General features: G+C 41.9%; 4 protein-coding genes and 1 long non-coding RNA gene across 14 annotated transcripts; 2 read left to right on the top strand and 3 right to left on the bottom strand.

Moving 5' to 3' along the window:
- Positions 1 to 1,244: 1,244 nt before the first annotated feature.
- LOC109890920 (bactericidal permeability-increasing protein) lies at positions 1,245 to 8,278 on the top strand. 2 transcript variants are annotated; one of them, XM_020483064.2, is made up of 17 exons: positions 1,245 to 1,341; positions 3,657 to 3,715; positions 3,991 to 4,108; positions 4,203 to 4,317; positions 4,437 to 4,568; positions 4,913 to 5,068; positions 5,218 to 5,281; positions 5,441 to 5,501; positions 5,728 to 5,819; positions 5,928 to 6,104; positions 6,194 to 6,253; positions 6,428 to 6,595; positions 6,688 to 6,755; positions 6,847 to 6,889; positions 6,974 to 7,037; positions 7,843 to 7,919; positions 8,042 to 8,278. In XM_020483064.2, the coding sequence occupies exons 3-17, from the start codon at positions 4,006 to 4,008 to the stop codon at positions 8,081 to 8,083; spliced, it is 1,422 nt and encodes a 473-aa protein (XP_020338653.1). In that variant the 5' UTR covers positions 1,245 to 1,341; positions 3,657 to 3,715; positions 3,991 to 4,005; the 3' UTR covers positions 8,084 to 8,278. The 2 variants fall into 2 exon arrangements, with proteins under 2 accessions (XP_020338653.1, XP_020338654.1); XM_020483065.2 differs by lacking the exon at positions 3,657 to 3,715 and having other exon boundaries at positions 1,272 to 1,341.
- Positions 8,263 to 12,972, bottom strand: cdk5rap1 (CDK5 regulatory subunit associated protein 1). The gene is made up of 13 exons (XM_020483063.2): positions 12,319 to 12,972; positions 12,131 to 12,234; positions 11,995 to 12,029; positions 11,786 to 11,886; positions 11,454 to 11,664; positions 11,141 to 11,261; positions 10,796 to 11,026; positions 10,193 to 10,290; positions 10,018 to 10,073; positions 9,693 to 9,823; positions 9,317 to 9,466; positions 8,784 to 8,924; positions 8,263 to 8,531 (listed from the first exon to the last, which is right to left on the bottom strand). Exons 1-13 carry the CDS (start codon positions 12,605 to 12,607, stop codon positions 8,400 to 8,402), a joined length of 1,800 nt encoding a protein of 599 aa, XP_020338652.1. The 5' UTR covers positions 12,608 to 12,972; the 3' UTR covers positions 8,263 to 8,399.
- A 535-nt stretch (positions 12,973 to 13,507) lies between these two features.
- Positions 13,508 to 17,238, top strand: ghrh (growth hormone releasing hormone). Its single transcript, XM_020483062.2, has 6 exons — positions 13,508 to 13,726; positions 14,208 to 14,298; positions 16,014 to 16,115; positions 16,246 to 16,350; positions 16,732 to 16,860; positions 17,022 to 17,238. The coding sequence occupies exons 2-6, from the start codon at positions 14,216 to 14,218 to the stop codon at positions 17,092 to 17,094; spliced, it is 492 nt and encodes a 163-aa protein (XP_020338651.1). The 5' UTR covers positions 13,508 to 13,726; positions 14,208 to 14,215; the 3' UTR covers positions 17,095 to 17,238.
- Positions 13,913 to 16,263, bottom strand: LOC116374196 (uncharacterized). The gene is made up of 2 exons (XR_004210006.1): positions 15,867 to 16,263; positions 13,913 to 14,291 (listed from the first exon to the last, which is right to left on the bottom strand). It is a non-coding gene; the product is annotated as an uncharacterized LOC116374196 (long non-coding RNA).
- A 204-nt stretch (positions 17,239 to 17,442) lies between the features above and the next one.
- On the bottom strand, positions 17,443 to 26,838 carry rpn2 (ribophorin II). 9 transcript variants are annotated; one of them, XM_020483059.2, is made up of 17 exons: positions 26,724 to 26,838; positions 26,012 to 26,199; positions 25,717 to 25,812; positions 25,371 to 25,546; positions 25,054 to 25,129; positions 24,779 to 24,913; positions 24,410 to 24,586; positions 23,939 to 24,057; positions 23,692 to 23,797; positions 21,721 to 21,812; positions 21,434 to 21,548; positions 21,044 to 21,325; positions 20,626 to 20,721; positions 20,201 to 20,276; positions 19,965 to 20,094; positions 19,205 to 19,299; positions 17,443 to 18,058 (listed from the first exon to the last, which is right to left on the bottom strand). In XM_020483059.2, exons 1-16 carry the CDS (start codon positions 26,734 to 26,736, stop codon positions 19,248 to 19,250), a joined length of 1,929 nt encoding a protein of 642 aa, XP_020338648.1. In that variant the 5' UTR covers positions 26,737 to 26,838; the 3' UTR covers positions 17,443 to 18,058; positions 19,205 to 19,247. The 9 variants fall into 9 exon arrangements, with proteins under 9 accessions (XP_020338648.1, XP_020338650.1, XP_031680729.1 ...); XM_020483061.2 differs by lacking the exon at positions 26,724 to 26,838 and adding an exon at positions 26,586 to 26,678; XM_031824869.1 differs by lacking the exon at positions 26,724 to 26,838 and adding an exon at positions 26,482 to 26,565.
- Positions 26,839 to 27,302: the final 464 nt, after the last annotated feature.

The following is a 27,302-nucleotide window of genomic DNA, read 5'->3' as shown; positions in this document are numbered from 1 at the left end:
TCTAAGTCAGAGCCGTCCAGAGTAGTGATGTTGGACAGGCGGGCAGGTGCAGGCAGCGATCGGTTGAAGAACATGCATTTAGTTTTACTTGTTTTGATGTTGATGTTTGCTTAGTATGATATTTACATTGAATTAAAGCCTGATAATCTGAAATAATCTTATACCGTACATATTGTTACCATTGTCACCAAGATCATCCTGTTCACACCCTCATCTGTTAGACCTGTTCCTTATGATTGTCTCCACCCCCCTCCAGGTGTCGCCCATCTTCCCCATTATCCACTGTGTTCTCTGTTTGACTGTTGCCAGTTTGTCTTGTTTGTCAAGTCAACCTACTCTGAGCCCGCCTGCCTGATCACTCTGCCTGCCCCTGAGCCTGCCTGCCAACCGGTACCTTTTCCCCACCTCTGGATTGTTGACCTCTGCCTACCCTGACCCTGAGCCTGCCGTCCAGTACCGTTGCCCCGCCTCTGGTTTACTGACTCCTGCCTGCCTTGACCTGTCTATTTCCTGCCCCTGTCAAGTCAACGTGTCTGCATCTGGGTGGGCAGATTAGTGAAGTAACAAGAAAGTCCATATCAATATTTACAAATAATGTATTCAATTATCTATTAGGCTAAAGCAATCATGGGTTATTAAGAGCACCTACACCTAATGTTTTAAATTGCTTTACAAGTTGTACTCCGGACACCAGAGATGGACTTGATGCGGAGGTTGGCTCAGAAATGATGAGCAGATGGTGTTAGACTACCATCTACTGTAACCAAAATAAGCCATTTTTACATCCTAAAATATCTCATTTCCACAAGCCAGTTTTGGTTGCTTGGATGGTTATTCAGTATCACAATCAAAATCTTAGGGTACTGCAAAAATACCAGTCTTCCTTTAAAAAGCCAGACCGCAGTAATTCTTATGTTCTTGATAAGAGTCAATGACGGAATGGTACACTACAAGACATTACTACTGCAATTATTAGTTGTCTTTGCATCAAACCATGTTACCAAGTTTCATTGGTACTCATAAAACATTCCATTGTTTACTCTTTCTTTACTGTATATCCTGAACAAATCCCTCTCTGAATGGTATGAATTAGTCTGTTAACATAACTAAGGGAACAGCTAACATTCACTAGATTGTCCTTCTTTGCACAAAATTCACTTCATCCTCTCCATTATCCACAGAATGGGTAGTCTCAGTAAATGCATTTCTCAAACAACTCTTCCTGGTTCAGAGAAGTGAATTAAAGGCCATGTGCCTCTCTTCCCCTTTCACTTTGCCCTGCCGCCAGCCAGGGTGCAACAACAACAGAAGTTCTCCACCACTTTCTTACTCGTGCATAAGGTAACTACAGAGTTGTGCATGACTAATTATGCTTTATCTAATACAATGTAACTCATATATGTTATGAGCGGTATTGTATACCATGTAGACTGTTTCTCTCGGTTTAAAAGGTATCTCGTGTTTAAAGAAGTGTCAGGGTATGAGAGAACCCATGTTGGTGTGTTTTGCAGGTATTTATGGGAAATTTATTGTAGAGTGCCGTGGTGTTATTTTATGAAAGCGGTCACTCCTCAATCACCACTGAGTAAACAGGCTAGAGGGTGGGTGACAGACAGTGGGGTAAATTATACAGTCTGTCAAAAGCAGTGTTGGGGAGTAGTGAACTACAAGTAATAAAACTACATTTTGCAGTAGCTTCAAATCTAGGTAGTGTTTTCATCAGTAATGAATTACTTTTTTTTTGCCATGTAGCGCTGTACTGTAGCTAACTATTGAAACTACACAATATGTTTTTGCAAAAATAAAATATATGTGAAGTAGGCAATAATGTCTATTCTTTTTTGGCATCAGACCTGCTTAATTGTCACTTGAAACATTGTTATTGTGTTTAACAGGCTAAATTACACATTCACATATGTTTTTGCATTTTGATTTCTATAATAGTTCCGACTTAGATGTGAAAATACTCCACAAAGTAGTTTGGATGTAGTGAACTACTTTTTCAAAGTAACTTCAGTTAAGCAAACTATCTTTTTCTAGTGGGTAGCTTGAGCGTAGCTTAAAGGGAAATTCCACCCTAAAACAATCTGTTCACATTTGTTTCATTAGTCCATTGTTGACATAGTCCCAAACTGTTTTGCTTGGCAGCAATCAAGTTTTCAAGATAGATAACTTTAACAAAAAAAATGAAATCCTCCCCATATGATACATTCTGCAAAACGCAGCATCACATGATGCAAAATGCATCATACGGGGATGATTTCTGTATTTTGAAAGTTACAGCTTCAAAACATTTTCCTTTATCTTCTTCCAGCATAAAGTAATTGGTAGCTTGGTAAACTATATTTTCCAAGTAGCTTTTCCAAAAGTGCTCTCTTTTTTCTCTGGGTAGTTGAGCAACTGTCTATATGTGGGTTTTGAGAATTTCTTCAACATTCTCAATTTGAAAAGCCATCTAAAAACTAATACCAGTTGGGAGGGCCTTCAACAAACAGCCAACTCTCTACACCGAGTTCCTTCAAGCGCACTAGTCACATGTCTGTGATTTAGCAAGCCAAATCGGTCTACTTTCTTTCCCTTGCCTCTGTTCATTTCAGGCAAAGCATAATTCAATATAGGCCCAGCTCACGCTAACTCCTCACGGGTCGTGTGTCTTTATCTGCAGCTCTGACAGAAACACTCAGCTCTTTCAGAGCCCTAAAGTGAATCAAGTCTGGATTGTACCATTTGGGTTTCTACCCCATCCCCCAGGGCTCCAATCAGGACCTGTAAGGCCACTGTCATGGCTGGTTACATTATCTGATTGTCTGTCATTCAGAATCAGTTACCAGTCAACAGAAAGAGGGTATAACTTCCAAAGTGATGATCACTGGGGTACTAAGCATGAGCATCTGTTGGTTTGTTAAAATTATGATGATCAGATAATGATACCAGTTCAGTTTCCTTTTTTGCCATTCTGACTGCCAAGCCCAAGATTGTGCAACTCCTCTTTAAAAGGATATGAAATATGGGACTTTCTTTCCCCAAGTGTTGATGGTGTCAGGGAAGTTGCGTGCAACAAAACAAAAAGTATTTGTCCATACAGAGGCAGAGCTGAGCGTTTTCCCCTGTGTGTGGCTGCTCGGCCATGGAAACCCATTTCATGAAGCTCCCGACAACAGCTCCCACTGGAATCATGTAGTAACCAAAAAAGTGTAAAACAAATCTAAATATATTTTAGATTTTAGATTCTTCAAAGTAGCCACCCTTTGCCTTGATGATAGCTTTGCACACTCTTGGCACTCTCAACCAGCTTCACCTGGAATGCTTTTCCAACAGTCTTGAAGGAGTTCCCAAATATGCTGAGCACTTTTGGCTGCTTTTCCTTCACTCTGCGGTCCAACTCATCCCAAACTATCTCAATTGGGTTGAGGTCAGGTGATTGTGATCACTCTCCTTCTTGGTAAAATAACAATTAAACAGCCTGGAGATGTGTTGGGTCATTGTCTTGTTCAAAAAGAAATTATAGTACCACTAAGCGCAAACCAGATGGGATGGCGTATCGCTGCGGTAGCCATGCTAGTTAAGCGTGCCTTGAATTCTAAATAAATCACTGACATTGTCACCAGCGAAGCACCCCCGCACCATCAAACCTCCTCCTCTTCCATGCTTCACAGTGGGAACTACACATGCAGAGATCCTCCGTTCACCAACTCTGCATCTCACAAAGACGGCGGTAAGAACCAAAAATCTCAAATTTGGACTCATCAGACCAAAGGATTGATTTCAACCAGTCTAATGTCTATTGCTCGTGTTTGTTGGCCCAAGCAAGTCTCTTCTTATTATTGGTGTCCTTTAGTAGTAAATTCGACCATGAAGGCCTGATTCACGCAGACTCCTCTGATTCACGCAGTCTCCAAATGTCTGAAGAATGTTGCAATTTCTATTATGACAAACAATTCACCTGCATTGTAGAATAGATATATTATTGTTGGTTTGTCCTCCATACAGGTGACTGTAGTCAAGATGTCTCCATGCTGTTGGCTGGCTCTGTTGGCTCTCCTCCCCTTCGCTCTGGCCACCAACCCTGGAGTCAAGGTCAAACTCACAGAGAAGGGCATTGAATATGGTAAGTGTAAAGCAAGGGCAATAGAGCTAAATGAGTGTGTTTGTGTGTTGTGATCCTTCTGTCCCAATCCCCTGCTATCCTGTCTTGTTCACAGGCAAACAAATTGGGATGGCATCTCTGCAGCAGAAACTCAAGACCATGAAGGTCCCAGACCTCTCTGGGACAGAGCGAGTTGCTCCCATTGGCAAGGTCAAGTACAGTTTGACAGGGTAAGGGAGTAAATCCAATATATTGCATTGATCTGCATATCTCATGGAAATTTTAGTTGATATCGTCAACTGTGCTGACAAATGTTACAGTGTTCACAATACTCCATTTAATCCTCCAGAATAACGATAGTGAATCTGGGACTGCCGTACTCTGCTCTGGCACTGGTGCCAGATACTGGAATCAGGCTAAGCATTACTAATGCCTTCATCAGCCTGCATGGGAACTGGAAGATTCGATACCTCAGTTTCATGTAAGTGCATCCTCGGGACCAGCTGGAGTGTTCCAAGCAAGCCGGAACTAAAGGCTGCACACCAGTAGAGGCTGCTGAGGGGAGGACGGCTCATAATAATGACTGGAATGGTGTCCATGGAATGGTGTCAAACACAACGATGTGGTTTCTGTATGGTCGATACCCCTCCGTTGACTCCATTCCAGCCATTATTATGAGCCGTCCTCTCCTCAGCAGCCTCCACTGCTAAACACCCAGTACATCCCCAGGACAAGGTTCGAACAACACTGTACAATTTTCTCTTGGGCCTGTCTACAAAACAAAGGACTCGATCCACAATCCATGTTTTCTCGGTAACCATCTAGAAAGGACAGTGGCTCCTTCGACCTGGAGGTGAATGGACTCACCGTCACTGACAGTATTACAATCAAGAGTGATGAGACTGGCAGGCCAACGGTCAGCAGTGTCAACTGTGTGGCCAACGTGGGCAGTGCCAGCATCAAGTTCCATGGTGGAGCAAGGTAACTAGACTATAAAGCTGCACAAGAAACTCCAGTCCACTAAAAACTTTGTGAGAATGCATGTTGCCGACTAAGGAAGCCTAATCAAACCGCAGTGTCATAAAATGATTGCAATGTGGATTTCTTGTGCTTTGGTTCTTGTTTCCCAGCTGGCTGTACAACCTTTTCAGTGCCTACATTGACAAGGCCCTGCGCAGTGCTCTACAGAAACAGGTGAGAGACAGTGTAATGCCAGACCGCAAACTCAACCAATAACTCTCTTCCTCTCTGACTGATCTCACTTCCTCTTTGACTCAATTCACTTCAACAATCACAACTGGTTATTCTTCTTCTGTTCTCTTGGCAATAACATTTGCTTTTTCATTGTTACAGATCTGTCCCCTAGTGGCTGATACAATTACTGACATGAACCCACACCTCAAAACTCTCAATGGTATTTTTTTTATTTTTTTATTTCACCTTTATTTAACCAGGTAGGCTAGTTGAGAACAAGTTCTCATTTGCAACTGCGACCTGGCCAAGATAAAGCAAAGCAGTGCGAAACACAACTTGTACATAAGAACGTATGATAAGGAATCGATTAGTTCATTATTGTGTAATTCATAGGCTACTAAATTGATTTAAAAATATATATATATATATATTCTGCCATCTTGAAGTTCTAGCCAAAGTGGACAAGTATGCTGAAGTTGAATATTCCATGGTGACATCACCCACCATTTCAAATACCTCCATTGATTTCAGTTTGAAGGTAAGAACTCCCGATTATCTCACAACAATTGTATCCGTTGAAAGGTGTAAACAAGCAAGAGGCATAAAGGTCAAATCTCTCTCTCTCTCTCTCTCTCTCTCTCTGCAGGGTGAGTTCTACAACATTGGGAAGCACCAGGAGCCTCCGTTCTCCCCCACGCCCTTCTCCCTGCCTCCTCAGGTCAACAACATGCTCTATATCGGAATGTCAGCCTTCACCACCAACTCTGCAGGCTTCGTGTACAACAACGCTGGAGCACTTAGCCTCTATATCACCGATGATATGGTGAGGATTCCTTCACAACTGCAAACGTGTTTGTTCCAGACTCATCTACAGAGTGATACAGAGTCCTCCTCTCTATTTTCCCCTGACAGATCCCTCCAAGCTCTCCCATTCGGCTGAACACCAGAACGTTTGGGGCCTTCATTCCAGAGGTGATAAACACAACCTACCATTGTCTTCATTTTACCTCACAATGTTCGGAATAGTACAGAATGACATTACTGTCCCTCTAGAAACGGAAACATGCCTTTGTTCAAACATCTAAGTAAGGATACCATGAGTGTTCTTCTCAGGTCAGAAGAGTGAAGATGTTCTTCTGTGCTCAGATAGCCAAGCGTTTCCCTAGCATGATGATGAAGCTGCTGGTGAAGACGGTGAAAGAGCCCACCATCTTCTTTGAGCCCAACAACGTGACTGTCCAGGCCAGTGGCAGCGTGACGGCCTACGCCATCCAGCCCAACACCACCCTCTCTCCCCTCTTCGTCCTCAACATGGTCAGTCAGTCACTCAATCAGGAAGTAGAATGCCGTAGGTCAGACTGTCAAGAGTGGTACATAACTCAACAAGCTCTCTGTTCTGACTACAGGAGGGTAGTGTCAGTGCTCGACTGTACGTGACCGGGGTGAAGTTGGCCGGGGCTGTCACTCTGAACAAGTGAGTGTGATTGTCTACACGGGTGCAAAAGGGGAAGAAATTCTTTTTCAGAAACTGACCAAAATAATTGAATGCGGTCTGCTTTTCACAGAATTGAGATGACTCTGGAAACGAGTTATGTGGGACAGTTTCAGGTAAGAATGACATATTCAGAGCTTGTAACTTGAAGATAACTTTCTTTTTAAACACTAAAACACACTGAATCTAAACACAAACAGGTTGGATCTCTTGACAACATCTTCCTGATGGTCCTGAAAGTGGCTGTGATACCAAAGGTCAATGGTGAGTGATTTCCTTCCTTGATCATTTATATTTGAGTCGTTCCATATTTAGGTGGAAATTGTGCACCAATATTGCATTTTAAAAGCCTGTTATATTAAATAAAGTGCTCATTAATATCAACCATGTGGAGAATTCAATAAATCTATCACTTCTTGGAAGATTTGAACCCATTTAATACCCTAATTTCTCCAAGTTGAATCATCATTGTAAAACCCTAGTTATTTTGTTGCTTCGACTTAGTCATTTCTGAATATTATTTATTTAATGTGATTCGTGATTCATTTACGTCTGTCCCTCATTTTAAGGTCAACCCTGAACTCTCGTTTTAATATGGTGAAAATATTCCTTTTAAAAAAAGTTAAAAGAAAAATTGAACATCTAACAGTCAAATCATAGTGTAAAAGCAGGTGAGCAAGTTATACACTTTTCAGCCATTTTCTGGTGTTTTGTGGTGGAAAACTGAGTGGGTCGAGCACAACACGTCAACCCCGTTACCCATAGACAGGCTAGAAATGTTAATATATATATTTTTTTTTTTGTGAAACTTGCATTCAATTACCATCCCTGTGGCACACAAGCTTCTAATCCCCCTGCCACCAGGGGATTTATGAATGATTTAAGATGAAGTCATCAATCCTGTTACTTCATTTAAAAAAAATGTAACCCCGAGGTTGGAAAACACATTTTTTAAATATTTTTTGATCTAAAGTATTTTTTGACTAAGATTCAGGGCCTTTTGAGGAGTGTACTGGTGGAAGGACACACTGTTTCTGCAATGATTAACCACTGTGTTTTTATCCTATAGCTCGCCTAGAGAAGGGTTTTCCTCTTCCCTCTATTGGAAAGATGAACCTTGTCAACACTCAGCTGCAGGTCCTGAAGGTACATTATATCTAAGAGCTCAGTGCTACCATCTCCTATACTATAAACAGTGTGTTTGTGTCCTATATTTGACAAACTACTGTGTCCTATATAAGCAACTACTGCTGCTTTTCTCTCTTCAGGACTACATGCTGATTGGGACAGACGTTCAGTTCACAGGATAAGTGCCATGTAAATCAACAATCAAATCAAACCAATGAGACATGCAATTAACATTTAAAAATCTAAATGTATTACACATAGAATACACCACATTCTTAAATATCTTTCTATCATTGCAGTATTCCACTTTTGTCCAATTTATAATGAATATATTTGTATAATTAAACAAATCACAATAAAGCTTTTTTAAATGTTTATTTTAACTTGAAAAGTCTTCTTCAGTCAGTTGTCTCTGGATTGGATCTTTGTCGATGTTACATCTGCGTCGTGGTGCCACAGAAGACGTCCACTTCACACTCACTTTCAGGGTACAGAGGACTAGACACCGTATCTAGCGACTGAAGCCAGTTGTCCGTCATGGCAGTGGTCAGGTAAACGTGTGGCTGAGTCACTCAGAGAGGTGTGGCTGAGGGCGTGTCCTCTCAGGCTCTGGGAATTGGCTGACTCGATCTGTATGGGAGACAGGCCAGTCAGTCACAGGGCAGGAACAACGCAGTTCTAAGCATGGTGCCCGATTACCTTTAAAATGGCTTATTTCTTGAAAATAACTACTTAAGCCCTTATAAAGGACCTAAGCATTTAAATAAACATCCATCAAAGCAAAGCTTTTCATACATACAGTATGTGTTCATACATACAGTATAATTGAAAGAGAGAAGTCTTGCTGTGACTCAGTGTGATAGAAAATGTTGTATAGTGTACCTTGATCAGGACATAGTCTCCCGGGTTGATGGGGGAAGTGTGTGTGTCAGTGGGCTGACCAGCCACTTCCTGCCGAGGGAAAATCACCTTCACGTTCCCATCGTTCCTCCCACACAGGTCCTGAGCTGATCTCTTACTCTCCTGGGGGGACGTTAAAACAAGGTCAATTGATATTGGAACGATGTGGGACAATTGCCTATATGTGAATTAAAGTGGGTTTTACATGAATCGCCCGGTGAATTTTGAATCCTCGTTGGCTCGACCTGCTATAATACTACGTTTGCATGCCACGGGTAAATATGAATAGGTCCGGTCTAAATTGCTAGTTTCCCCATGCAGGGTAAGTCTGAGGTGTGGGGAGCAGGGGCTCACGGCTCAATTAATTTGATTTTAAACATGTATATTATGCTAATAGTAACCATATGAGTAGGGATATGAGTTTCTCTCCATCACATCAGATGGAAAGGCCAAGCATTGGGCCCAAGTTATGAGGAGAGTGTTTTATTTCAAGAGCAGAAGAAAATGGTACTCACTCCCTCCACTAGGACGAGCTGTGTTCTGCCGATGAGGGCGGAGTTGACCTTGGTGGCCTCCTCCCTGAACATGCAGATGAGCTCCTCGAGCCGCCGCTGCTTCACCTCCGCTGGCACGTCGTCCTGAAGACGATGGAACGCATGGGTTTTCTGGGAGAGGACACAGCAGTGTACACAGGATATACGGCATTAACACAATAAATGACATTTAATTTACTCTTGAAAATATTGTCTAAATTAGAGGGGCCTGGATTTCGTAACACAAACTCTATGGGCCCCTGAAAAAAAAAATATGGTTGTGAACCCATGCTCTACACCAATGGTATTGACAGAACATGTGGAATCATTTCCAGTACATTAATTGAGTTGAACGGACCTTCCGCATACTGTAGGCAAAGAGGAAGCCCACGTTGTAGCGCACCTCCCTGATCAGAGACAGGGTCTGCAGGTGGTCCTCTTCTGTCTCCCCACAGAACCCAGAGATGAAGTCACTGCTCAGGCTCACCCCTGAGACAGACACACAGGACTGAACCGTCACTGACCCAATGGCAATAAGACAGTCGGTGCTTTGAAAAGCACATTACACAAGATGCCATTGGCATGCAGCCAATGTGCATAGCCAAACCGGTCTGCAGCGGTTACCTGAATTCACAGCAACTATTCATCACAAAAAAACGTATAAACAAGTAGAGGTGGTCTACCTGGGATTATTCTCTTGATGTTATCCACAAGCTCCAGGTAAGCCTCCCTACTATAACTGAAATTTCCAAAATGGACACAATTAAGACGACAAACATATTTGACTCTGTTTCCATGGATCTAGTTCCATTTCTATTTGAGAGCAGAGTAAAAGCTGAAACAGAGGAGCTGTATTACCCCCTCCGCATGGCCTGTAGGACTGTGCTGCTGCCGCTCTGAGCCGGGAGGTGGATCTGCTTACAGATGTTCGCCCTCTCTTTTATCAGCTGCAACACCTACACACAAACACCAGTGTCAAAATGTCCACGTCAACATGTCAATGCTGAGAACAATCTACTTCATAAACTGGGTGGTTCGAGCCATGAATGCTCATTGGCTGACAGACCATATACCACGGGTATGACAAAACATCTATTTTTAACTGCTCTAATTACATTGTTAAGCAGTTTATGATAGCAATAAGGCACCTCTGGGGTTTGTGGTATACGGCCAATATACCACGGCTAAGGGCTGTATGCAGGCACTCCGCATTGCGTAAAATCAGCCCTTAGCTGTGGTATATTGGCCATATACCACACCCCCCCGTGCCTTATTGCTTAAGTATATCCTTCAATGGTCAAATGTTTACCTTACATTTTTTTGCTTGTGATTAGTGTGTGTGTGTGTAGCAGTGAACAGAATAACAACAAAGTGCATTCTTTACAATCTTACAGACTATTAGAATAACAATATAATCCCAATACTATTAACTTCAGTTTGCCTTTTGGACTCCATTTGTACCTCATCAGGGAAGTCCTTGGGATGAGGGGAGGTGAACCTGATTCTCATGTCCGGGTCTATGAGGGACACTCTGTCCAGCAGGTCAGCAAAGCGCAGGCCCCCGGGCCGGGCTCGGTACACCGTCCTAAAGCCCCGGCTCAGCTGGCCTGGCTCTGAACTACAGAACTGTTCCTCTGATGTGTCCCTGTAGCTGTTCACATTCTGACCCAACAGGGTCACCTCCTTCACACCCTGGTACAGAACAAAAGCACAGTAATGCTAAGAATAGCCTAAGCCTGCATACAGTCTATTAAGACACAAACAAGAGAAGTATCTGCACACCTGAGAGACATTTAAAACACCTACCTGCTCTGACAGGATATGGACTTCCTCAAGGATAGAGGACACTGGTCGACTCCTTTCTCGACCTCGAGTGAACGGGACAATGCAGTAGCTGCACATGTTATCACATCCTCGCATGATGGACCTACAAAGCAGAGAGGGACATGAGGATGCAGGATCAAGGCCAATTTCCTGTATTCGATTCTATATGTAATTCTAGGGTCCTGTGTAACTCATCTGATTGTAAATGGTAAAATGCACCAGAGTACATTCAACCTGACGAATAAACACTTGCCTAGCTGTACAAGATGTGACAGACAGTCAGAGAGACACTCACACAAAAGCACTGTAACCCTGGGGGGAGTGGTGAACTGGCATGACATCAGCATATGTCTCCTCTAGAGACAGCAGCACGTTGCTAGCCTGCTGACCACCATGGGCCACAGACAGGAGGCGAGGAAGGTCCCGGTATGCATCTGGACCAGCCAGAACATCCAACAGCTTCTCCCTCTCCAGCAGCTCAGACTTCAGCCTCTCGGCCATGCAACCTGGGACCACAAACATACAGGGGATCAGAGCCAGCACGTATGCTGTGTTGATCCTAGAGTGTCGGTTCAGACAGAGACATCATAAGTATCATAGTCACAGGTCAGACTGTAAGTCATTCACCTAAGACTCCAATTTTCATGGGTACGCGGGTCTTTAAGCGTCTTTTCTTCATGGCTGTGAGTTGCCGTAGTCTGTTCCAGATTGTTTGTTCAGCTTTTTCTCTGTGCAAAGCAGAGCAGGGAAAAGCTTGCTTGAGTATGTTGAAAGTTCAGTGAACAAAACTTAAGGAAAAATGCCTCCCTCTGTCCCAAAAAGACTTGGAACTTTACCTTATGGAGCATGTAACAAGGAGGACAACATCAGCCTGAAAGAGATAAAATGTATATTTAAACCACAGGTTTCTGTCAATAGAAATATTTGGTCATGCACATTTTAATCCTCCTAAAAAGTGAACGTCATGTGTACCTCAGCGACATCACTTGTGCGTTGATATCCCTTCTTCTGCAATATTGACCAGGCAATTTCTGTGTCGTTGACGTTCATCTGACAGCCATAGGTTTCAAAACACACTGTAAAAATGCATTATTTCAACGGTCATTAATTAATGGAAGATTTTTTTTAAAATCCGCGATGTTAATGTGCAGTGCACAAACCTGTCCTAGAATTCCCACTTTCTGAGTCCTCGGGAAGATAGGCATGCTTGTCAGTGTCTATCAAATCATCAGTGATAACAGGTTGCAGTTTGTTGATAGAAGCTCCCTTGACAAAGTCATGAAATCTTGGACCTGTGGCTATTTGAGTCTTGAATTTTTCTGCCCTGCTCTCCTCGTTTGAATGAACGCTGACTGGCTTTGAACAACACAATCTGTGTTGCAAGCTCCATCTAGGTAACCATTGTTCAAAAGTAAGAAAAATAGATCTTAAACGGTTGGTGTTTCTCATATTTGTCAAATAATAACGTCAATTACTGCGCCATTTTTTGCAATGGGTGAAATTGTGAAAACAATGTTCAAAATAGCTAACGTTATCCAGCTAGTGGCTTGACACTGAAAAAGAGCCCTCCGAAATTGTACTCAGCAGGTGCTGCAGCTTTCGTATGTCATAATTCTTCTTTCTGCATATGAACTTGTCGGTTGAATACTAAATTTGCCCTATTGAAGTCGTTTTAATCCTCAAGTTGTCATTCGGTACACAAAGCAATTCGCTAGCGTGATCTTGTGTAAACAACTGCCGTCTATCAATCGCGTCCTCAAGGACGTACAATATTGCGGTCCGTCTTGAACCAACTATTTTACAAAAGGTTCCACTGTGACAGTGCCATCGTCGTGCACCTTGAAGGAATCTGTACTTAACTACAGAAAAACTGTTCAATTAATATACATTATATTTCAGATGTATTTAAACAAATAAAACATATAGACATTATACGGACATGCTTCCTGTCCCAGACCTATTATTTGACCATGCTGGTCATTTATGAACATTTGATCATCTAGGCCATGTTCTGTTATAATCTCCACCCAGCACAGCCAGAAGAGGACTGGCCACCCCACATAGCCTGGTTCCTCTCTAGGTTTCTTCCTAGGTTTTGGCCTTTCTAGGGAGTTTTTCCTAGCCAACGTGCTTCAACACCTGCATTACTTGCTGTTTGGGGTTTTAGGCTGGGTTTCTGTACAGCACTTTGAGATATCAGCTGATGTACGAAGGGCTATATAAATAAATTTGATTTGATTTGATTAGATATGACCAATGAAAGAGAAGGGAGAGAAATCTAAAGCATACCTCAACCAGTACGGTGAAAGGGAGAGAGAGAGAGATGAAGAGAGCGATAGAGGGGGGGAGTGGGACATACAGACAGGCAGAGAGGTTAGAGCGAATTTAACATCAGAGGTGATGTCATTGGTGTCTTTGATGGTTTGGTTTAAAAGGTTTATTCAGAGAGTGATGTCCACAAAAAGCTGTTCCAGCATCTCTTCTGAGATGATGACCTGAACTGACATCAAGGACTGCGGGAGAAGGACCCAATAGAATAAACTCACACTTAATTCAGGTCACTTTAAGGTAACTATCTTTATGTTTCAGATTTGATAGTGTGTGTCAAGAAGACCATTTGATGATATGATTACATACGTTGATATTGTAACCTTTTTAACTATATGTCAATCACTTCTTAAAAATAAATATAACATTTCTATTGTTAACATCAATCATACATGGATGTTTAGGTATCAAATGCAATCACTACACTTTGTGCTTTAATTATTTATTGGTTGGAACATCAAACAAAAATATATATTACCTGAGTAAAGTTACCCATGTAGTGGATAAAGACATTTTACATTATAACAAATATTTACTTAAATTTAGTTACACTGAAAAATCCATACTTTATCTTTGTAAAAGTAATCATCAGAACAATATAGAAAGGCTTCCTCTCCAAGAGAACTCAATGTCTACTGCAGTGATATCAGATCAGGGGCCAACTGGCTTCAGCGTATTTTCTAATGTAATTTTAACTCTTCCATTTCTTCTTGTTTTCCAGAAGTAGTCATGATGATGGATCGAGCTGTACTGCTTGTTTTCTGCTGTCTGGTGATGTCTGTATCAGTTGCCCCACTCTACCCATCTATTAGGTAAGAATACAATCAATCTGCATGATAGCAATTTTGTTTAAACATTTAAAGTCATGTTAATAGCATTAAAATGTCAAAAATATAAACCAACATGCTAATTTGACAAATATTGTATCTAACATGGGTTGTATGACCAATTGTCCAATATAATTATTATTTCAAAAATGTTTCTGATAATACATTTTAAGTTTGATATCTAAGAAAAGCATGCTGATACTACTTGAGTTTAAATAATTAAATATTATTATGATTGCAACTGTTAAAGCTCACTAACCATAATGAACTTGAATACGAAAGAGTGATTTATGATTCTAGTAGATTACTGCTAGAGCATCCAAAATAGTTCTGTCACTTGTCATATGATTAAATTACATTTTTAATCAATTAGCTTTTCACGAACCCCTAGTAGCTATGTCAGTAGTGGTGTGCATTGCCTTTTGAGTGACATTTACAACACTCCAATGTGTAACTGTTCTAATACCAATCTCTGTGGAACAGCAGCTAAACCCCCTCAGTAAAATATGTTACTAACCCTCTTGTTAAACAGGCTAATGACGCAGAGCTTGTTGAGTGGAATGATCCACACCTGAACTGCAGTTATCCCCCCTACTCTGCCCCCAGTCTCCTTGACCAGGGGCCAGGTATACACAAATAGTCTCTGCTAGCTCCCTTTCCAATAATTCAATTTTCACCCTGTGCTGCTGAAAAAAATGATGTAATGCTTCATCCCACTGATGGACGATCTAACAATGGAATGAACATGAGGTGTGGTCAGTAACAGACAAAGACTGGACTGCCAAGAGAGAGCAGAAAGAAATCGAGAATAACTGCAGCCAGCAGTCTGTCTCTGAACATGATGCTTTAAATCTATCAGGGGTCAGTGTGCCTGTCATAGTGTGCCCTGTCTTTTTGTTATGCTAACAAGGGTCAAGATGTCTGGATTAGTCACTAAAATGTGTAACATTTGCACAGCACATTAATCACAGCATTCGGGGGCAAAGTATGAGACTATTCTGCATATCTACTATTGTTCTGCATATCCGGAAAAACACATCTACTGAAAATGATCACTTGACCTAACTACAATTAAGATAATAGCATTTGAAGTATGTTTTTTGTTTACGATAACATTTTTTTAGACAGTTTATTTTGAATGTTATCTTTATAATTCCCTATAAAGATTAGAGCTGCCCAGACATTTTTGTTGTTGCGATTTCACTTGGTTTTGCTAAAGTTACCGCACCGGTAATACACTTCCTCATGCTTGTCCTGCAGTTGCAGAGATAAAACATGAAAAAAGCTTCCATAAACACCCAAATATGTATTTTTAGAAACGGCAACGCTCTCTGTATAATGATGCAGGTCTATCGATGTTATACTCATGAAATTGTTATTCCGAACTTAATCTAAGTGACTAAAGCCCACTGGGCACAGACGTCAGTTCAACGTTTAGTTTTGATTTACATTTGGATGAGCTGTCAACTAATGTGAATTCAACAAAACATTTCACCGTGTAATTGGATTTAGGTTAAAAGTTGGGTAAAAAAAACAACACATAATGCCCTTACCTTGATGACTTTTTGCAAATTCAATCAGTTGATTCAACTTCAACACATAGATTGAGAGTTGAAATGTGGAAACAACTTTGATTCAAACAGTTTTGCACAGTGGGTGGACACGTCATACCATATTTATGTGACGTGTTTTCCCCCCAGGTTTGGTCAGAGGGACACGTCCATCCTGATGACCTCTATAGAGCATCCCATGCAACTGCTGGAAGAAAACAGCACTCCCTTGACGCAAAAAGCCGAACTGCGGTCAGTGCCACCCGAAAATCTGAAATAGCTTTTGTTGTTATACAACAAAAAGGTATCAAGGCAATGACTGAACTTTCAAATTCTACACATCTATCCATGAAATGATCATGTGCTCCCTCCCATCTTTCAGATCAGGAAGACATGCTGATGCTATCTTTACCAACAGCTACAGGAAGGTTCTAGGTCAAATCTCAGCCAGGAAATTCCTACAGAGCATCATGGGAAAACGTCTACAGTGAGTAGTGGCTGTTTATGCAATCTGTGAGTAATGATATACTATAGTTAAGCAATAAGGCCAGAGGTGTGGTATAAAGCCAATATACCGAGGCTATAGACTGTTCTTTGCACGACACAACGCGGAGTGCCTGGACACAGTCCTTAGCTGCAGTATTTTGGCCATACATCACAAACCCCAAGGTGCCTTATTGCGATTATAAACTGCTTACCAACGTAATTAGAGCAGTAAAAATAAATGCTTTGTCATACCTGTGGTATACAGTCCGATATACAACAGCTGTCAGCCAATCAGGGCTCAAACCACCCAGTTTATAATTAAGTATAGAAGCACTAAAAATGTTCATACTGTACTTATTCTATTCTTTTTTTTCAAACCCAGAGAAGAAGGCCGGAGCTATAATGTGAAATGCCAGTCAGACATTTACGAGGGCACCTACAAACAGGACCTGACATCTGTTCAGAGAAAACAGAGTTACAGAGGACAGCAAAACAATTTCAAGATGCCAAGGTACAGTTCCCACCCAGTACATGGTTTTGAAATCATGATCTCACTGCAGACAAGTTATCTGTAAGCCTTCAGAGCATACACATTGCCAAATTGTGAAGTGTGTCTCGTGGAAATGCATAGTTGTGATTGAATTGACATTCCTACTTAATGTTCTCTTCCAGACTTTTATGTAGTGAATGTAAGCGAGGACAAAGTGAAGACAAGAAGTGTTTAGCTCCAACCCTAATGACCTGAAAATGTCAAAATAAAAAATTAAAAGCTATTTTACTATCAAAGCTTTGAGTCAAGAAAATCAATGTCCCTCAGTTCATACACTCTGGCAAACAATTGTACTAAAGGATATGTAACCAGTTTTCACAATAAAGCAAAGAGATTTGATATGAGTCTAGTGCATTATTTTTACTTCCTTCTACCAACTGAAACAAATGCAATTGTATAGGCACTATTATTTCAAGTACTTGAGTATGATAGAATTAGTGTGTATTGCACCAATAAGAAACAGCAGTACACTAAAAATTAATCACCATTTCTTTAATTACAAAAACACCAGATTTTTAGGACTGCCCATTTTATTCTGTGGGGGGGGGGGGGGGGGGGGGTCTTTATTGTAATGAGTGAATAGCTCACACCCTCCACATGTAATTCAGTGAGGAGACAAGCAAATAATTAGACTTACGATGACCATGTCAGTGAAGCCACCTCAATTAACTTCTATCAAAAGGCCTTGTAAAATTGATGGGTACCTTCTTGATGCAATTTTTTTTACAAAGCAGTGGTAAGATGGGCACTGAGAAACATGAATGTACAAAAAAAAAAATAATAATAATAATCCATCCACATTTCATTATGAAACCACAAAAGTATATCCCCAAGCCCATTATAAAAACAAATAAGAAAAAGGGCATTTGCAAAACAGTCAAACAAAAATGAAGTGCAAGGATGGTTAGCGTTGCAGACGTCAGCTGGAGCATCTGTGTCAGTAAACATCTGTCCGATCAAATCAAAAGGTCTCGGTAGAGTTAACATTTACTTTCAAATGAAGTCAAACTGCATTTCAAATTTTCTATTGGATTCATGGAATAACATGTCTTTGATGACAGTCTGATGGTTGATGTGTCCTTAAAATGACTCCTTGAAAACCAAAAACTAAGCTAAGCATCTTAAGTCTCCAATCTTCGGTCATCATTTACTTGCAATTCTGCCAGAGAAGAAAATAGATACATAAGTCAGTTTGTTGTACATGTTAATTATCAGACAAAGACCTTTACATTTAAAAAATAAAAAAATTATCTACAGTGAGCTCAAAAAGTATGTTGTTTTGTCTCTGTACACCAGCACTTTGGATTTGAAATTATACAATGACTATGGAGGTTAAAGTACAGACTGTCAGCTTTAATTTGATGGTATTGTCATCCATAACAAATCAGGTCAAACATTTAGAAATTACAGCACTTTTTGTACATAGTGCCCCCCCCCCAATTTCACTTGAATAAAGTAGTAAAGTTCAGTAATTAGTCCCATATCCTAGAACGCAATGATTGCATCAAGCTTGTAACTCTACAAACTTGTTGGATGCATTTTCCATGCATTTTGGTTGTGTTCCAGATTATTTTGTGCCCAATAGAAATGAATAGTAAATAAATGTAGTGCCATTTTGGTTTCACTTATTGTAAATAAAGATGTTTCTACCACCACATCTACATTGTGGATGGTACCATGATCACGGATAATCCTGAACGAAAATCGTGAATAATGAGGAGAGAAAGTTGGAGGCTGAAATGCTTATCTCCCATGTTAATGTAATGTCTTTGGGGGTATGATATTTGTGCACGCATCATTATCTGTTATCATGGGAGCATCCACATTAACGTAGAAGTGTTTAGAATTTTTTTTTACAATAGAAGTGACAATATTATATTACAATTAATTTCTATTGGGCACAAATTTCAAACTGAAATGAGATCTTAAAATGTAAAGCCTGCATGAGAAGTCCTGGATACATTAAAATCACATCCGATGTGAGAAACTTCACGCATTTCTTTCCAGCATAAGGATGAAGTGTACAGGATTTCGCCGCAACAGAATATGAACGGAAGAACAATGAGGATGATAATGCGGGAATGAGGAAGCGCCACACACATTGCATCTTTAGAATAACCATGTACAATGGCAGGCAATATTAAGATTAATAACTGGTGACATGGACAGGATGGAAAAGGTGAGCAAAGATGATTTTTATGGTGGGATGAGCAAGATGTTGGTGAGTGAGCACTGCACCACACAGCCATGCATTACACAGGGCAATGGGGATGCACTGGGATGCAGTCCATAGACATGCCCTTACTTCAGCCTGGAAGACTGGCCCTTTGTTATTAGAAAACAGGCCTTTACCGCAGGCTCCTATACTTTGCCAACCTACTACTTTGCTCTGCGGCAATCCTGAAAGAGAGAGATGTAGCAAGGAGTAGACAGGAGTTAGGGAGACAGGAGGGCACTATAGGAGACGGTGGCTAAAGAAAGTCAGGCTAGTCAAGTTTCATCAATTGTGAAATTAAATCCACTGACTCCACATCAACCAAAAGGAGCATGAGACTAGAATATGGTTAAAAGGACTGGGTCAGAAAGGACAGGAGTAAGGTGCAGTAATTCCACAGTAATACTAGGCAATTAGAGCTTGAAGCCTTCAGCCAGTGACACTTATTACCGCTGTGTCTCGATGGCCTTTGGAGAGCTCTACATGTGGAAGGCTTGAGGGAAGAAAAAAAAGCACCCACACAGTTCAATCTGGCCAGGCCCTCTCATGCTCCCAGTAGACACACGCTCTACAGCGGTGGCTCCACTCTTCTGCTAGCCTGGCTGGGTAAAGGGCCCCCGGGGGACACACACTGAGGGGGCAGCGCGTCACAGTAGGCCCTTACACACGATCTCAAGGGCCTTCAGTGAACGTCCGGCAGCCACAATCTCAGAGTAGCACCAAGAAGCCCCAAAGCCCCAGAGTCCTTCTCATATGAAGAGGTCAAACTTTCTCCCTGTGGTCAAGAGCTCTCTAGGCAGGAAATCTGACAGTCAGTCTGTGTTTTTGTGAAAGCTAACAGAAGCCATACCTCTTGACTGCTTTCTGGGCCAACATGCGGTTTCCAGCCAGGAAGGTGAGACTGCCGATGATGGCCAGGTACTTGAGGGTCTGGAACATGTTGAGGTGAGTCCAGTAGACATACATCAGTCCCAGCATGCCTGAAACATCACAATAAACAGAGTAAAAGGTGATAAACTAGGAATCTGTGGAGTGACAATGCCAGTAGTTTCCATTGTAATCCACGACTCAGAACTCCGTACTCACATGCGTGGCCCACATGGAAGAGGACAGCGCTGGGGGAGAGGCTGAAGTTTGAGATGTTGGCCCCGAGTTTGAACCACTGAACAGAGAGGGGGGCGAGAACAAGAGAATATTGTTGATGGACCACGGCAGTAAAACAAAAGGTCTGGAAATGGATTAATTTACAATGCACTGATGCAAGCCTTTCGCAGTATGGACAATGTCACCACACAACTGTGTCAGAAATTACATACAGTATCACTATTGTCATTTCAAATCAAAACAAGTGTTAACCAAAAACCAAGGCTCATTCAGGAAGTATCAAGGTTTTATTCTAAAGGGCCTTTGCTAAACAGAAAAGGCAGTGAAGAGGCAGATGTGAAAATGTTCTAAAAATAAACCTTTGGACCTTCATACAATTCCAAACTTGAAGAAGTAAAGAGTGTCACCAGAATAAGCAGCAGCAGGAAGGGTGAGAGGACGAGGGCTGTGAAGGCGTTGGACACCACTGTGGGTGGCTTCTTCTCTGGCTCCCGGAACAGGTGCTACACACGACAAGAACATCAGGTCAAGTCCAACTATTTGTTTCAATGACCACGCACAACATGGACATTGGCATAATCGTTCACCCAAAACCGTAGCAAACGAAAAATAAGTTTATCGGACAAATTCAGGTAGTTCCCGCCCAGTTTTGTTCCTAGTGAATACACCCCAGCTATTCATCTATTTATTTGTCAGGGACCACACACACAACATGGATATTGTACCAGAGTTAGCTTAGCTATATAGCTCATTTCAAGCTATGACTAGCAACCAGAAGACTAGAGAAACAAACCAATGTGTTTATATGCAAGACTTGTTGTTTACCTGGATATCTGGCTTAGGCATGTAAAGGGTCTTAGATTGGATGGCTGCTGGGGCCTCCTCATCAAGGAACTTCAAGACAACGTCCGCCACGTTCCACAGAATGGGGTTCTCCAAGGTGGCATCTCCCACAATGAGGTGGAGGGTATATGTTCCAGACATTGAGTCAAACTCAGACTTCCTCTCGGCTATGTCAAGCTCAAACTTGTAAAGGTTCTTACTGTCAGGCTCGGCCACAAACACAACCTCCTGGCCAGTTTTATGATTGTGCAACCTCACAAAGGTCTGGAGAGAAAGACAATAACAATACTCAAGAGATATAATAGCACAATGTTGACAGAATGAGAGTATGAACATAAAAATGTAGACCCACAGGAACAACCAAATCTCTACCTGATGGGGAGTGAGCTCTACTCCAGTGTTGACATCCACTAACTGGAATGTCATGGCAAAGTTCTGGTGGCTGTCTGCAGTAAAAGAACCCTTGGCCTTGAAGGGATAGTCCACCCTGGAAATGAAAACAATTATATTATATATATATATATATTTTGTGTGGCTAATGGATAGGGCCATGAGCTTTTCCTGACCATACAACCTGCAGGAAATAACTCTGTCTTAGTTATGGGTCTGACAAAGCCTGTATTAAAAAGGGCTTCATATACGAGATTGGGCTCCCTAACCTGGATGTCTTGGTGCCGATGCTCTGGTCCTTATCCACTACGGACAGGTCCATATTAGTGATGGCCACCTCAGTGGACACCTTCACTTTTAGCTGAAGGCATGTGGGGAGAAGGAGAGAGAGAGATGGAGGAAAATGAGAAATTCAAGGGAATTCATATGGTGAAATTCACATGCAAATTTCAGGGTGATTAGTGTCACATTTATGGTGAATGAGTGTCAGAGAGTAAAAGTAAATGCTAGAGGTTAATTGCTTTGACACATGGTTAAGTAACATAAAGGTTTGTAAGCTAATGAAAGCGGCTACTAAGTAATAATCCTCCATTTCGAGCACATTGAACTGCTAACCTTTTGGAAAAAGCGAAAGGCAACTGACTTAACTTACAAGAACTGCAACTTCTCACAATTACAAATCCAAAACTATATACAGCGCATTCGGAAAGTATTCAGACCACTTGACTTTTTCCAAGTCAAGGCTGTAAGCCTTATTCTAAAATGGATTCAATTGTTTCCCCCCCCTTCACCAATCTACACACAATACCTCATAATGACAAAGCAAACAGGTTTAGAAATGTTAGCAAATTTTTTACAAATAAAAACACTGAAAAATTACATTTACGTAAGTACTCAGACCCTTTACTCAGTATTTTGTTGAAGCGCAGGCTCTGGCTGGGCCACTCAAGGACATTCAGAGACTTGTCCCGAAGCCACTCCTGTGTCGTCTTGGCTGTGTGCTTAGGGTTGTTGTCCTGTTGGAAGGTGAACCTTCACCCCAGTCTGAGGTCCTGATCGCTCTGGAGCAGGTTTTCATCATGGATCTCTGTACTTTGCTCTGTTCAGCTTTCCCTCAATCCTGACTAGTCTCCCAGTCCCTGATGCTGAAAAACATCCCAAAAGCATTATGCTGCCACCATGCTTCACTGTAGGGATGGTGCCAGGTTCCCTCCAGATGTGAGGCTTGGCTTTCAGGCCACAGAGTTTAATATTGGTTTCAATAGACCAGAGAATCTTGTTTCTCATGGTCTGAGAGTCCTTTAGGAAAACTTCAAGTGGGTTGTCATGTGCCTTTTACTGAGGAGTGGCTTCAGTCTAGCCACTCATCCATAAAGGCCTAATTGGTGGAATGCTGCAGAGATGGTTGTCTTTCTGGAAGGTTCTCCCATCTCCACAGAGGAACTATGAAGCTCTGTCCGACAGACCATCAGATTCTTGGTCACCTCCCTGACCAAGGCCCTTCTCCACCGATTGCTCAGTTTGGCCGGGCGGCCAGCTCTAGGAGCAGTCTTGGTGGTTCCAAACTTCTTCCATTTAAGAATGGAGGCCAATGTGTTCTTGGAAACCTTCAATGCTACAGAAATGTTTTCGTACCCTTCCCCAGATCTGTGCCTCAACACAGTCCTGTCTCGGAGCTCTACTGACAATTCCTTCGACCTCCTGGCTTGGTTTTTGCTCTGACATGTACTGTCAACTGTGGGACCTTATATAGACAGGTGTGTGCCGTTCTAAATCAAGTCCAATCTATTGCATTTACCACAGCTGGACTCCAATCAAGTGGTAGAAACATCTAAAGATGATCAATGGAAACAGGATGCACCTGAGCGACATTTCGAGTCTCACAGCGGTGTCTGAATACTTATGTAAATAAGGTATCCGTTTTTTTCCTTTGTAATAAATTTGCCAACATTTCTAAAAAGCTGTTTTCGCTTTGTCATTATGGGGTAGTGTGTGTAGCTTGATGGGAATTTTTTTTTAAACAAGGGTGTAGTGTCACAAAATGTCGAACGTCAAGGGGTCTGAATAGTTTCCGAATGCACTGTACCTTTTATACTGTTGATGAGTGAACCATGTCCCCATTTTGGACAAATGTAAACTGGCATAAACTTTCAAATAATATAGAAGATTGTTAATCTTACATGTAAGCAGGTACAAAATTATCCCCAATACATTTTCTCTTGAAAAGATGGCCAGCTCACCTCAACCTGACTGGCAACCAATCGGGTGTCCCCGGTGATAGCCACAGAGAACTGGTAATATCCACTGGCTGGCTGGCTAGTCATGAAGTTCAGTTCAAAAATGCCACTGTCAAAACAGGTAGAAAGAATTATTATACACTACAAACACTGCAAGGCAGACATACACAAATAATCCATATTAAAAAGCAACACAACTAGCAACATTAGTGCCCAGACAAATTCTAATCTTTCTGTCTAACAAACTTACTCCCTGAGGGAGAAAGGTGCCTGGGTGAGTATGACGTTCTTAGAGACCACAGCTTGAGCAGATTCCACCACCACACTGGCTGAGGCAAGAGGATTGGAGAGGACATCAGTCACCAGAAGCTGTGGTAAAGACAAGGAGGCAGAAAGATGTCAGTGAAAAGAAAAGCATCATGTGAGAACAAAGACCATGCTCAGTGGTTGACTAGAGCAAGGTTCCCCAAATTTGGTTCTGCTCCCATCCCCTGGGAGCACTTTTTTTTGTTGTTGCCCAAGCACTGCACATTCAAAGCTTGATGACAAGTTGGTTATTTGAAATCAGGTGTCTAGTGCAAAAACTAGAAAACATGCACCCGGGGCCCATGCGAAAACCTTCAAATGTGTCTCAAATTGATGACGACCAAATAATGGACATTAAAAAAAATTAAGTGTAGTCAGTCACTGATTTAGAAACACCGGTCATAGTGGAGTGTACCTGCAGGATTGGCTGGTTGTGGGAGACGGTGGCAGGCCCCTGGGCGCTGACGATGACTGGCACCTGGAAGCGATTGTTGGATAGGGCGGCAGCAGCACAGGCTACGCTGAATGCCTCAGACAGGGATTGCCAGGACTTCTTACTGAACACAGAGTTCACCAGCTGGATCACCTGGTCCTGTGAGGAAAACAGCTCACATTAATTCCACATGCAGTTATTTTAAAATAGGTAGGTTGGTGTTGTTATTCTAGATTTCTATTATCAAGTATTATACAGAGGTCTAATACCCTGGCCCTACTCATGCAGCCTGCTTTCCTTCAACTCCCCTGCATCAATCTACCACCCACATAAATTGTGAGAGAAGTTTACCTCTTTGAGAGGAGGCTCTGTATCCACATGGTCTGAGAGTGTGTAGGCTGCTGTCACAAACAGGGCAGTTGCCTCAAGTCCCTCTTCGAACTGGAGGTACACTCCACCCAAGTCATCCAATCGTGCTGCAAGATCCTTAAGAGGGAGAGAAAGGTTCAAATACAACACCTCTGCTTAAGAAACCAGTTTGCATGGGAGTAATTAGTAACTTTGTAAAGTAATTTACCCAACTAAACCTGCAGCACAGCACCACCTGGTGGACTTGTGAAACTCACCTCAATCTCCTCCAGGATTCCTCCAAAGTCAGCCTGCTGGGAGAGACGGGTGGCAGTCTGGAGTGCTGTGGTGATCCTGTACAGAAAGACAAGAAAAGAACAGTCACAATACAATGACAAAACACGTCATGGCTTTAGATTCATGTCCATAGGAATATTGTCTGTTCAAAAGCAGAGTTTGTTTGAAACGATTCAAAGTAACAATTAAGTTCAGAAGCTTATTTCTAGCAGTTAAACAAGGCAGATCTCACAGAAGATCAAATAAATTATCCAGCAGCAAGTCTGATCCACCTGCCAGGCTAGCAGGTATTACTCACGCCAAGACGTTGTCCTCTTTAGCAATACGGGCAACCAGCGCACCGACGACTTCTTGTGAAGCCAGAGGAAGCCCTAGGGAACTGAGGGCGCTAACAGCTCTGAAGATCTGCGTGACTGTGGAGTCCTCGCTGACTGCTGCCAGAAGGATGTCACGGGTCTCATTGGACACCGGGATCTAAAAGAGGATGAATAAAGAAGTCAACAGAACCAAGCTATTAGTGAAGAATTCACTGGCAGAGCATCCAAAAAGCAAAAACACAAATGCTGTTCGCCGGTTCATCTTGCTGGAGGAGCAAATGACATGTTTTGGTCAAATAGAATGAAGCACCATATACAAGTACCTACCTCACAGTCTGAGATGGCCTGACTGGCCTCAGCAGCAAAGAAGAGGGAGTCGACACTCATGGGGTCCAGTTGGGCCTTCAAGAAATGACAGGCATCCTGCAAAAGGAAAAACAAGGATTTGATGAGGCAACAAACTGTACTAGTGTCTCCCTTGGATTTTTTCTGGAGTGGAAAACATTGTGGACGTGAATAGCAAAGGTGCAAACTTAACACTAGTGCAAACATGTCATAGGCTAGGTTTTGGGTCCTCCAGTCAAGCCCCTTTACTTTGATACTTAGTAGCCCGTTTTCTTACATTTTCATCAGCAACTGAGGCTCCAAGCTTACTTAGACCAACAATCGAGTAGTATGCTGATGCCAGGTCTGTGAAGGGTTGGCTGAGGAGAGCTTGAAGTCTCGCAACGTCTGACAGGGAAAGGTGATGGGATGGGGTCAGAGCCTGGGCTCCGAGAGCCACGGTGAGGAGGACCAAGCTGAACAAACCTGTGGGCACAGACATGATGGTTACAGGAAATATTGCAACCGTTTTAAACGTGTGAAGTCAAAGTGAAGTAGTTCGTAGACTCAATCATGCAGCCATTACACAGAAACCCATGCATAACATCCCATTCCTTAACTAGAGGAACCAGCTTAGTTATCTAGCTAACTTACCTAACTAATTTAACAAGCTAACCAGCTAACGTGAGCGAGAGATTTCAAACTCACTAGACATACTACAGACAACGCTAGTTCGTATTCAATCCAATGATCTTCATGATGATGTACCTGTAAAATACATGTCTAGCAAGATCTCGCTTGCTAGCTACGACAACCGTGTTAGCTAGCTTATTAACGTTCGCTTCCACTGTCACTCCAAATTCATTACATACCTGCACGCGTTATTTATAGACTACGAAAACTCTGCTTATATAAAATCACCGCTAGATTATATTACTAAATTATAATAACCATGAATACGAAGTGTACTTATATGGTATTTAGGGCAAACAAAACCCTAAAATACTTACGAGGTTGGGCCATTTCTTTTCTTCTAATGCAGCGTCACCAAAGAGCCGGAATTGCTTCCGGGATCCAAGCCTTGGACACTACCATTTCAAAGACAAGGGGTGGTAATTGCATTTTCAGTCTTGGTACGTATTATTATTATTAGACACACACCTTTCACATAACGTATTGTGTCCAACTATACTACAATAAAATAACATGTTTAGATCGCATATCCTCAGTTGCTTTGTTTTATTCCATGCTCAATCTAACGGTTGTTACCCCTATTCGTGTAATTGGTTACAACCAACTCCTGCAAATGAATGAACTTGTTCGGACATCAGAACCAGAGGTTGTTGGACCATCTGAAATGTGGGCAAGAATAATTTGCGTTTTGAAATATAAAATAAACTATCCACAAATATTGTACATTTACATACAAATTCACATTTTATTTCAGTGCCTTTCAAAAGTTACCGGGCTCCCGTGTCCGCCCCTGAAAACAAAAAGGGGCATTGTGTCCGTTTTTCATTGGTCCTCAACAAGAATCAAACCAGTCTCTCAAAATACTAATGTCTCAATCTATTACTTATCAGAATATC

Source organism: Oncorhynchus kisutch, linkage group LG5 (genome assembly GCF_002021735.2).
Source record: "Oncorhynchus kisutch isolate 150728-3 linkage group LG5, Okis_V2, whole genome shotgun sequence".
NCBI lineage: Eukaryota > Metazoa > Chordata > Actinopteri > Salmoniformes > Salmonidae > Oncorhynchus > Oncorhynchus kisutch.
The sequence above is the reverse complement of the archived record's forward strand: the minus strand, read 5'-3'. Positions and strand labels throughout refer to the sequence as shown.